A 13,330-nucleotide genomic window follows, 5' to 3' on the forward strand; every position below is an offset into this window, starting at 1 on the left:
ATGAAATAATTCAAAAATTTAATTTATATTTATTTTTTAGTGTGATTTGTAATTTAAAAACTTTCTAAATAACACTTTTATTTTCTTAAAAGTATTTTTTTGACCTGATAGTGTCATTTAAAAATACAAGTTTGCAGAATTAATTTGGAAACTGCAGAAATGTTCTAAAATATATTAAGAAGAAGGTTAAAAAATATATGATATGGTATTGATATTAAAAACAGTCAGATATAATATGAAAGTTTTCTTATTATTAAAAAGCATTTTTAATTATGCTTAACATATTTTCAATGATGTGTACTACAAATGGTGCCTTTGTCTTTCATATCAGCTGCTGGGCTTCACTAATGGCTCACCACCATAGTAAAATTCATTGTTATTTAGCTTGGATACATTGTTATAGTAGGAGTTTATTTTTGGTGTAGACAGAAGAAACACATTTACCATTGTCTACTATACTTGGAACATAAGCAACTTTTTTAATGATACAAATTTTGATGAAGTGAAGTGTACTCAATATATTTGTTATTTAAAAAGTTATCATTTTTTTATAGTATATTACTGCATTTATACTAACTTGGCATTCAATTTTTATTTTAAAAAATTATTTGAAAATAAAACAGAATATAAACGATATCATAATCAACAACAAAGTCTAATTTTCCTTGCCATAATTTTTGGCCAGAAGATGGTAGCCTAGTCAGGTAACTTTATTAAAATATTAGCCTGCCAACATTTAATAGCATCAATCCTTCAATACACAAACCATCCTGCAAAATTTCAGAAAATTTTGCCAAAAAGCACAGGAGTTATTAGGCTTCAAATAGGTTGAACAAAGTTGTGTTCCACATATACACATACACAGCTAAAAAAGATAAATAATATATTGTATATATATTTTTTGGTATTTTCACATTCCTATTTGCAAATTTTGTTTTCATAATTTATTGTATTTTTCATTTTATAATGACCAGGTTAAAGTACAATATGACCACTAGCGTATTGTATTCTAACCTGGAAGAAGTTTTTGGTCCTGACAGTATCTGCTGTTTGAAGGTTATCTATATATATAAAAACAAATGTATGTCTGGTTGTCTGTCTGTCCTTCATGCATTACTACACCATTTATCCGATTGCCATGAAACTTTGGGAAGTTGTTTAATACACTCTTGCGAAGGTTTCTGGCATATGTGAAGACCACCATTTCCCCCTTCCAAAAATATCTTTATATATGGATTAAGCCTTTCATGTCCAACAGATGGCGCTAACTTCGACGACCTAAGTTTGCTTTTCTGTGAAGCATTATGCTTTTCTGTGAGAATGGACTAAAGCAGATCATTTTCTACCTATCTATATAAATAAAATATAATGTTTGTTTGTTCCTACCGAATCCTTTGAAATTTTGACACAACATTGCATTCGAATACGCACGTGTTTTTATATAACATACATGTCAAAATTCCTCCCCCTGGGGGGAGATGGACAGGATTAAGGCTTACCATGAAGAACTCTGCTTCTATTATACTATTTTACGTGCGGTTTTTTGCGTTTTTAATTGCGTTTTAATAGGTTATGTGAACAGAATATACGCTAAAAAGGGATTTTTCAATATTTCCTTGCAGGGGAGAGGGACAGGATTAAGGCTTACTGTGAAGAACTTGACTTTTATTATACTATTTTAGATGTGTGTTTGATTGTGTTTTAATAGGGTATTGTGTTTTAATAGGTTATGTACACTAAGAAGGGATTTTTTGAAATTTTCCCCATGGGGGAAGTGTTATACATTTATAATAGATACATTTTGAGCCACAACAATGCGTTAACTGTCTGGACCGGGTCTGCTAGTACTATATAATAGTTTTAGTAAAGCAATATTTTTTAATAAAGCTGAACAAAATGAATACAATTAAACTGTTATAAATTTAATATTTTTATTGAAATTGATTTCTGTTGGAGTGGTTAGACATTGATAGTAGATGACTGGCTAAAATAAAAAATGAGACATTAATTTAAATCTTTTAAAGATGCCAAAAAATTTTAAAATATATCAAATATAAAAGTAGATAGATAACTTATTGTAATGGTCAGAATATAAAAATAGATATTAATATTGTCAAAATGTACAAATCTTGGCACCATTATTTGAAAATATATACAGAATTTTAATTATGCAATGGAAAGATTTATTGAAAAGTTTAGTTTTTATTTAGTTTGTATTTAGCCTCTTTTAAAATTATTTTTCAAATAATTTGGAAAAATTCTTGTACATACATTGTTATAATTCAAATTTTTTTGTTCCTGAAGTTGGTATGATAGTAAGATATCAATCAAGAAGTATAAATGAATTATACAAATTTGTGTGTTATTTATATTAACACTAATAATATCGAATAATTTTAAAAACTTTTCAAAGCCATTCTATTCTTTTGGTATCGGGTAAAATGAAATGAAAGACTAAAATTTATCATTATTACTTCAAATTTAAAAAATTGAATGACTTATTGGTACTGCAAATAATAAACTTGAATTCAAATTGGATTTATTTATGAATTTATTGTTAGAAATTGTTTCTTTTATTAATTTTCAGTTTTGTATTGGATTTGAAATGAATTGACATTGATTTTAACAATTGGAATATATTTATCTGTTAATTATATTAATTATGAAGTATGCTATATGAATTATGAACATTTAAAAAAATAATTTAGATGATAAAAATTATTTCTTAAATAAAATTTAAAATATCTGCTACGAATTTTTTCTTACTTCGATTATTTATAATTAGTTCTATTTGTTGATTATAAAGTTTAATTGTATTTATTTGCCAAATTGATGTATTATTCTTTTTATTGATTTAAAAGTAATAAAATGTGTATATGTTTTTAGTTGTTTAATAGTACTAAATTACATGGTTAATGTTACAGTCTATACGATTATTGATGAATGACTTCCAACCGACCACACGCCAGGCTTACCGCTGTGCCCATGTTTTCTTCACAGAAGGTACTTGCTCTTCTTCATTATGATATTTTCATTATGGTATTATTCATTATTCATTATTCATGGTATGTAATTTAAAAAATTTCATTTTATCATTTAAAGTTAATAGATCTTACATGATAGAATTTACATAACATTTTTTTTTAATGCTCAAAAATATACCTTGATTTTTTTTTCAGTTATTAAAAAGAAATATGTAAATTTTTTAGTAATGAATTATCTTTATAATTATTATTTACATTGTTATTGTGAAAATAAACTTAGGTAATAATGCTTTAATATAATTATGTAATGAAATTGAACTGTCGATGTCATTAAAAATTAATTATTGAAATATTTTAGCTTGTCCTGATGAACGCTTCAATGAAATATGCAAGTCTTCTTGTGCAAAATACATCAAAACTCTAAAAGAAATAAATATTGCATTTCTACCTTATGAATCCCAAGTAAGTATTAAGGTTTTTTAAAAAATTTTTAAAATATCATTGAAAAAGCTACAAAAAAATAGTCATTTTAAACACCTATTTTGCTGTTTATTTATAGCCTTTTTCAATTTTTATTGAATAATAATTTTCCCTATAGTTGTTTTTTTGCGTGATTATGTACACTTTGATTTTAAATGTTTTTTAAATTTAGTTAAAATCAACGACCTTATACCCTTGATGTTTGTGGATATCAGTATTCAGGAACTTGATCATTTGTAATTGGAAATTTATGCACCAAAATTTCAACTTTCATGAAAGGTTTTAACCTTTCAGGAGATGGGTGATTGTAGAAAATAATAAAAGTTAACTCATGCCAAAGTTGCATATACTTCTGATAAGTAGCACTGAGTTCAGCGTTAACGTAGATTCTTCTTTTCATTGCAAGTACTTTCGACGAAAAATTACGATCGTAGTCTTCAGGCGAATGTGGAAAGAACAAAAAGAATGTGTAAAAAGAAGAATCTACGTTAACGCTGAACTCAGTGCTACTTATCAGAAGTAAATGGGTGATTACATACTATTTTAAACTGGAGTTGGCACCTGTGCAATGTGGATATTCGAGCAGGCACAATGCTAAAATATCACTTCACTCACTCATTTGTTTGGTGTCTGTCTTAAGTTATGTTACCATTTTGTTCATTTTTTCTTGGGCTTAAATAAAATGACTTGCAGCATTGTAAATTATTGCACAGTATATTTATATAATAATACTATTTGTTTCTGAAACTTTTTTAAATAGAAGTAATATATAAAGCCTTGGAACAAATTACAAATTTAACATTGAATTCTTGAACTTTGAATTCTATTTACAATGTTCATGAAGGATTACTTGGTTTCAATTATTCACAGACATGTACAAAACAACTAATTACCCGGACTCCTGGAATTCAGTAATTTTATCAATGATTCATAAAAAAGGTGATAAAACTTCTCGAACTAATTATAGACCAATAGCATTACTGTCAACATTAAGAAAATGTTTTACATCTTTATTAGCTACAAAATTCCAATACTGGACTAAAATAACTGACCTTGAAGCAAAATTTCAATATGCCTTTTTCAAAAATAAAGGAACAGAATCTGCTATCTTCTTACTATCATCCATAATACAACTTCATCTGAGAAAAAAGCAAAGAAAAATATATGTTGCATTCATTGACATCCAAAAAGCATTCGATTCTGTTTTTGTGCCGCTATTGGTATATAAATTAAAAATTAACGGAGCAGGTAATCAATTTGCAAACACAATATCTAAGCTATTCTCAACCTATAACGCAAAAATTAAACAGGGCAAAGCCGTCTCACCATCGCTAACATTAACACGTGGAATACTCCAAGGTGACCCTCTTTCGCCATACCTATTCAATTTTTATTTACTTGAAATTGATCACATATTTCAGAATTGCTCAGATGGAATAGAACTTGGTGACAGGACCTTTCATTATGTGTTATTTGCTGATGACCTTGCAATCTTTGCTCCGACAAAAATATCACTACAAAGAAAAATTAATCACCTAAATTCTTACCTCAACTCAATCCAACTAACAATCAACCCTACCAAAACAAAAGTCGTTATATTCCGTAAGAATAGTAAAATCTCCAAAAAAGAAACAACGATATATCTAGACAAGCAACCTCTGCAAATGGTAAATGAAGTCAATTTCCTAGGTGTTATATTCGATTGGAATCATACATTCAAAGCACATATTATGTATTTAAACAATAAAGTAAAACTTGCTATAGATAATCTGCTAAAATTATATTCTAACTTAAAAACCTCCGATTTATCTATTCATATGAAATTGTATAATTCAATCATTAACCCAATCATTTATTACGCATCCCCAATATGGGGTCTCGATTATATATTATAAATTAGAAAAATTTCACATCTACTTTCTTCGCAAACTTTTTCACTTAGAAAGAACAGTCCCAGGCTACTCAATTCGCCACGAAACTAACCATATTTGCTCTTATCTATTATTCTTAAAACGTATCATTAAATTCTACTATCGTTAAAAATTCAAATCCGACAGTAATATTACCTTTCTGCACCACGAAATAATCAAAGGCAGTAAAAAATCAACTACAATACAACTTTGGCAAACTAAACTAAATAAAATACTAAATTCTTTTGGAGTATCAGACCTTTTATTCAAAGATAATATTCAGGACTGGAAATTTGGATATACTATATTAATGGAATCAGCTATCGCTCAATCTATAAATATGGATCAAAATAGTCTAAATCACAATACCTATCATCCCTGGTACTTAAAAATTTTACAAATACCTTCTGTACAACCTTATATGATAAAATCAACTAACTTCAACATGAAAAGGCTAATTTCACAATTACGTCTAAATAAATATTCCCTTTATATCAATAATATCTATATTGACCTGTCAAACAATCATTGCCCATGGTGCAAATTCGATAACTTCTCAATTGAACACTTACTTCAGAAATGTCAAAACCTCTCTAATGTACGTGACTCTTTCAACATTCCTCGAATACTCCAAAGTGATTCATTCCAAGATTATAGAAATTCTCTAAATAACCTAAATAAAAACGATCTCTATTCTCTGTATAATTATTTCATTAAGATTACAAAAATGTTGTAAATCTATGTCAGTATGTCTAAATATATCAACATTGTATAACTTTACCATTATTGTATAATTATATTACTGTGTTTGTTAAAATAACTGTATTTATTTATGTTAATAACTAAACAATATAAAACCAATGTATAAAAACGGTTAAATATTAATAACCTAATTAATGGTTTAATAATACGAAAATTTATAAGTCAATTTTGTACAACCCCCTGCAACAGGGATAATCCCTTTTTTGTGAATAAAAGATTATTAAGATTATTCACAGACATGGAGATCAGTGTATTATAGATTTATATACTTTTAATTTTATCTTCAAAACAACAATAACAATAAATTAGAGTAAAAACTTTAAAGAATATTAAATTAAAAAAGTATAAAAGTATAATTTATACTTTAAATGAAAATCAAGCAGGGGAATAAGCAAGATTGACTTCTAAATGTGATCAAGATTAATTATCATTAGTAAATTGTAGCTGTAGTAAATCATTGAGTATGAGCTAGAGCTATGTTATATCTCTAGCTCATTAGTGTCTTTTTAAAAGGACATTTTTTAAAAACTTTCTGTTTAGTTTGAAATATGATTATAAATGAAAAATATGAAATGATAACAAAATTTTAATAATGAATTTTTTTATCATTTCATATTTTTCATTTATAATCATATTTCAAACTAAACAGAAAGTTTTTAAAAAATGTCCTTTTAAAAAGACACTAATGAGCTAGAGATATAACATAGCTCTAGCTCATACTCAATGATTTACTACAGCTACAATTTACTAATGATAAAAAAATTCATTATTAAAATTTTTTTATCATTAGTAAATTGTAGCTGTTCTGAGTAAACAGTTTAAATTAAACAGTAGTCAAAGATTATAAACTTATTTCTTGCTTGTAATATGTATTTAGACCAGCAGTTTCCAACCTTTAAGAAAAATTTTTTCCATCAACCCCTTAAATACACACATCCACATCTACACGTTATTTCTATTAAATTTTTTATATTTGGAAAGTTTTGAAAATGATGATGAAATATATTCAAGAATTTTAAATGATTGTATTTACTAAATAATTAAATAATAGTAAAATATATAAGCATGAATTGAGGTTGCCAATTCTGACCTTACATGTATTATTAGATAGGTAAAGTCAAAAAGTTAACAAAATGAACTTATTTACAATGAAATTTAACATTAACAAAAAAAACTACAATAGTTAGTTTATAATTGTTTAATTTTCAAGATTGGACATGGACATGACATGTTTTGTTTTTTTAAAATATAATTAACAAGTTTCTGTTGTTAAAGTTTAACACTAACATGTTAAGTAATATAACAATAAATGTAAAATATTTACTTAGTTCTGAACAAAATTACTAGTTACTTGAAATGACAAAAGCAAAAGAATTTAACAGCTTTTATTAGAGAAGAAATACTTAGCTTCTAACTTAAATCTACTTTATAAATGCAACTTTCCTCAAATCAACTGGTGTCAACTAGAAATTGTGAAAGAGGGCTAAGAAACAGTCTTTTAAGTACCATATGTGATATCACATTTCTAATGTAATTATGTGCTCATCTATGTAGTTATTGATTAACAATTTCAGTTTTTACAGTTTTTCCTTTTATAGTTCTCTCTTACTGACAATTTTCTCACATCACAGTTGACAAAATGTCATAAATATGTTGATTAAATTAACTTGTGATTTAATGGACGTGTATAATTTACCAAATTATAGATGTAATTTTCAACTGGAAACTGATGACATAAGCAACAAGAAATATGTACAAATCTGGAAGTGTTAAGCCAGAAGTAGTTACCCTCCACTAATCAATGTACTACAGGAGGGCACTAATGCACAGCTGCAATGTTAGCAGTGAGAACCATGACAATTATGCACTTAGTTTGCACAGCGTGCAATGTATGTTTTTGAATTCAGTATCCAGAAACATCTAATTATTAATTAAAGGTTGAAAAAAATACGATGATTACTGAAGATGTTTACTGAAGGAACTAGAAAAAAAAATCTGTTATTCAGAGTTATGGATCTGCTAAAATGAGGTAAAATTACATTGATTTAGTGGGAACTGGAGAAAAACTGTTGTTCTGCAATTCATGAAAATGAGATTCTACTGTATAAAAATCTCATAAAATAAAATATGCTTGGACTCAATTCCTCACAGTACATTTTATATCTAATTTGCTCACTGACCTCTTTTCAAGCTTTCACCTATTTCTAAGACAGTGTCAAAACATTGGCATACCAATAAATTTTTTCATCTTACAACCCTGGGCTCACCTTAAAAAATAAATATTCAACATTTTTGCTGAGTTATGTATTTTAACATAATAGAATACAATTTTATTTACAATACAATAGAATACAATTAGATTTGCTAAAGGTAAAGTTTAAGAAACTTTAGGATAATCCATGCCCTTGGAGCATTTCATATTTAAAGACATACAGTTTTCTGATTTTTCAAAAATTCATATAAATTTATGGTTTTCTGATTTAAACAAAGATGGACATTATTTTTGTAAATCTGAAGAACTGACTATGGTTAATTGACTTTAATATCATGATTATAGTTTGTCAACTTTTTACTAATTTACATAATGTGCAGGCATGATTACTAGATTTTACATTCAGGAAAGCATGCATAAATGAGAATTTGCATAACATAGAAATACATTAATGTTTTGGAAGATTTATCCTTAAACATATAATAACCAATTTAAACAATTTTTTAGTTTGTCAAGTATATAATAAACTAATTTATTGATATAAGTAAGTCTTTGTTACAAATTTTATTTAGCTTTGATTACAGTATAAAAAAAAGTTTTTTTAAATTGACAAAATTACTTGTATACTAGAAATATAAATGTGTGCGCGCCATTCATTGATTTTTTTTATTGATTTTTATTCGTTGATTTTTTTTATTGATTGATTTAACAAACTTTTTTTTAAAACTGCACACAAACTTGCATAGTGAATTAATTTTAATTTTTACACACAAAATAAGATTTAATTGTTCTTTTGGATTAAAACAATTTTTTTCGTTTTAATCACTGAAAATTGTTTCATTTTTATGTTCTGACAATTAATGCTAATGCTAGCTTCTTTTACTGATAGTTGCAGATAATTTTTAAAACACACTTTTGTAGCTAACTTTTAAAACATTTTTAAATTGTATTAATTAAAAGATATGAAACCGTGAGTATTTACACAGTTGGCTATGTTTATTTTCCACCTGATGCACCATAGGTTGAATAACAGAAAAATATTTGTTTTAATGTAAACAAAAATCTAAAATGTAGTATAATTTTTTTAATATATATTCAATGGATAGGAATTTTATGTATTTCTATGGTTTATAATACATTTGCATTAGTATATTTTGTAAATATTCAATCTTTATTGCATTTATTCATCTTATCACTGGATGTGATCAATCATTCAAAGTTTATAAAAAGAAATGGCAAATAAGACAATGGCAGATTATTTGAAATATCAATTACTATAAATTCATTAAATAGCTTTCAGTTTTTCTTTTATAGCATGTATTTGCTTTATGACTTTAAATTATCTTTTATCATTTAATTTATTTTCAGGTATTTTGCTTAGACTCCGCTGAAGCATTTCAATATTATTATAACCCATCTCAAGCATCAGAACACACTAGTGTGCTGGAACGTGTGGCTGAGCAAGTAGCTACATTGTGTGCCACTTTGGGAGAATATCCATCAATAAGATATCGAAGGTAAATATTTTAACAAGAATTTTTATTTAATAATAAACTTTGTGTATTACACTGCATTTTCAAAGATTTCATTAACAATTACTGCTAGCTATTGTAAAATAAGTTAGTTTCTGAAAAATATTTTCATAGTTTTTGTTAATGAAATGATTTAATATAAACACTATATTAAATAATATCATTCTTATTTGCTCTCTCAATTTAAGAAGATATAAGTTAAACAAACAACATTACTTAAACCCGGTAGAATATTAAACTACAAGCCAACCAATGATGTATGTCATCGGGCTAGATAATGGCTATAATACTAATAAATTATGAAACAATTTGGTACTAGTGGGAGGTGTTAGACATCATCTCTTAATAAATTTAATAATTATAATATTTAATTAAATAATTTAAGTAATTTAGATCTGGATCAGACCAGAGGTAGCATAATTGGCAACGCATCCTCTCAGTAAGTGGGAGTTGCAGGTTTGAGTCCCATTCCAGGCTGATTTTTTTTCTTCCAGTAGATCTAAATTATTTAATTAAATATTATAATTATTAAATTTATTAAAAGATGGTGCCTAATGCCTTTCTCTAGTACCAAATTGTTTCATAATTTATTAGTATTATAGCCGTTTTCTAGCCCGATGACATACGGCATTGGTTGGCTTGTAGTTTGATATAAGTTACTTGAATTGATTTTATCAGTAATTGAATAAGAATTCCTTTGATTGTTTATATTTGGATCTGGATGGTGCACATTCAAATTTAATGATTAACAAAATTGGCCAAGTTAAAGTTATGTTGCTGCAACAGCCAAAATACTAAAAGTTTATATTTTGTGACTATGGACAAATTATTATTAGACAATGTAGTCTTTATGAAAAATGTGATAAGATAAATTTTGTAATTTGGAAAAACTATATAATCTTTGCCATTGTTTTAAGTAAAAAATCGGTTTCTCTCTGTAATTTTTGATGCAATAGTGAGAAGAATCTATAAAAAGTGACAGGAAAGGAAAGGGCTCCCTGTTAACTTTTGTTTAAAGAAAAATTAGAATTTTATCAAACGACTATTTGGTTTTATTTTTCCTCTATTTTTTTTAGGTTACTGCTAGTGTTTGATTATAAGTTAATGTTAAATTAATGTATAATAATTTAAATTGTGAATCCTGGCATATTTGAAGTGTACAATGCTAATGTTGTAAAAGTCAAAAAACAAGCTTTTCGAGAGAGATAAAAAATTTCTAGTGAATGAATTCATTTTAATTTTACAATAAAATGGTAAAAAACTCACTAGCTTACAAATTCTCTGGCATATCAAAATGATGAAAATATAAGCTGTAATGTTTTAAATGCCAAAAGTCATGTGACTTGATTCTTTAAATGTTATGGCTTTACATAAATTCAACTTCATAATACAGCCACTTACAGTGCCTCTATCTCCATAATATTTTTTTGCAGCAGAAAATATTGCTTCAAAGCAGAAAAATTTAGAATTCAATTCCTCGATAAAATGTTTTTAGAAAAAATTGCATTTACAATGTTATGGCATTGCACACTTCATTTATTATATTTTTATACTAATGATTCTCAAAATATAGTATGCAGATATCAGATTGTCCTACAAGAAATGTTTTATGCTGCTGCAGATATAGTGTCAACTTGTGTGGAACTTTGATGTCTCTCCTTTTTGTCGTACTGATTCTCACCAAATGTCTGAAAACTGTCAAATGATTCATGGATAGGTCCTGGGCCATCAATCATCTGCATGTTATGCTTGGGGTTTGCTTCCATGACAACATTTCAAAGCAATTTCCAAATTCAAAATGGCAGCTACTGTGGGATTAATTTCTCAGACTCTGATCTCCATTCTGTAACTTCTAAAACTATTACTGCATGGTGTGAAATATTGCAGTAGCCTCATGAATGGCCCTGCAGATGTGTTTTGTTGACTTTGTGTACAAGTTGAAAGTTGTAGAGCATACATTGCATGCATACATTGTGGGTTCTAACATTGTGGAAATATGCATTCAATTGCTGTGGCAGCTCATTTAACATGTGTGGAATTTAAAATGACATTTCAACCTGATAATACAGACTAAAGGAAAGTAGTTAGATTGCCATCTCTGTCTTAAAGGTCTGGGTCATGTAATTGGCAAGACCATCTGTATGGTGAATGGAAGATGCAGGTTCAAGTCCAGTTCTAGATTGTTCTTTTCTTTCAGATTAGTCTAAATTAATTTGTTTATTTCTAGTTAAAAAATTTAACACAGGATGATGGCCTTATTGTCTATCTTTAGTCCAAATTACATAATATTTATATAGTTCGTTAATCAAGTTTTAGCCCAATAACTGGTCATATCACTTAATTATTTCTATAATTTGGGTTTGTTTTTTATGATTATTAATAATACATTCACATAACTCATTACACAATATTTTCATATTGGAATTACTGATTTAATTAAAACTAAGTAATTGTTGTAACTTGTTTTTTACAGTGATTTTGATCGAAATGTTGAATTAGCTCAATTGATTCAACAGAAACTTGATGCTTATAAGGCTGATGAACCAACAATGGGAGAAGTAAGTTTGTATAATTCAGATTTGTTATGTTTACAAAATTTCATTGTATTTAGTTTTGAAAAATGAGATTGAAATTGTTTAATACTGTCGGTCTCAACCATTACATTACATACTTTATTTAATCTTTGATCTTATTAACCATGAATTAAGTTTAATGTTCATATTATAACTTTTGGCAATTAAAATCCATTGAGATATGTAATTTGTGAAGAATTATAGTTTCAAAATAAATTTATCAAAGTATTTAATATTTATTAAAATAATAGGTTCAAATGACTTAAATTCCAGTTAAATAATTATTAAATAATATGAATTTAAAAAAAGAGAAAGCAATTACAAAAAATATTTTCATGTATTTATCCATACATATTGGCTTTATTTTTATATTGAAATTTACTTCAAATATGAAATTTTTAATCTTAAATTTTTCTTTTGTATGATAATTTTGTAATTTTTTTGTTATGTTTTTATCTTTGGATAATAGTTGAAACAACTGTTAATTCTATAATGAAATAAAACTTGCAAACCTGGCATTAAGTAGTATCAACTGATTTACAGTATCTTTGCTATTCAGAGGAACTCTTGAAATATTTTTTGTAACATAATTTATAGTCATAATTTTCTATTAAATTATTTTTTTTTCACAAAAATTTTTTAAACTGGTTTATAAGATTATTTCTTGTAGAAAAACAGATGCAGTACATCAAATATCATACACTACAAAATAAGATTTGATGGAAGATTTTTAAATTATTAATTTTTATTAATTAGCTTGTGTTTGTTTTTTTTAAATTGAGAAAGATGGGCATGAAAATATTGTAGATAATACAAATTTTAACTTATTTACAAAGATGGCTTTTTTGATGAAGTAATATTGTCAATAAAAAAATTA

General features: G+C 26.7%; 1 protein-coding gene across 1 annotated transcript in view; it reads left to right on the forward strand.

The window, feature by feature from the left end:
- The window catches only part of LOC136990920 (protein ROP-like), a 47,188-nt gene that overhangs the window by 15,096 nt on the left and 18,762 nt on the right, over positions 1-13,330 (forward strand). Inside the window, exons 4-7 of the mRNA XM_067289391.1 lie at positions 2,925-3,003; positions 3,343-3,446; positions 9,717-9,865; positions 12,354-12,438. Of these exons, the coding sequence (XP_067145492.1) occupies positions 2,925-3,003; positions 3,343-3,446; positions 9,717-9,865; positions 12,354-12,438 (417 nt within the window). The remainder of the gene's footprint in view (positions 1-2,924; positions 3,004-3,342; positions 3,447-9,716; positions 9,866-12,353; positions 12,439-13,330) is intronic.

This window comes from Centruroides vittatus, unplaced genomic scaffold (assembly GCF_030686945.1).
Source record: "Centruroides vittatus isolate TY-2023 unplaced genomic scaffold, ASM3068694v2 contig_1381, whole genome shotgun sequence".
In the NCBI taxonomy this organism is placed as follows: Eukaryota; Metazoa; Arthropoda; class Arachnida; order Scorpiones; family Buthidae; genus Centruroides; species Centruroides vittatus.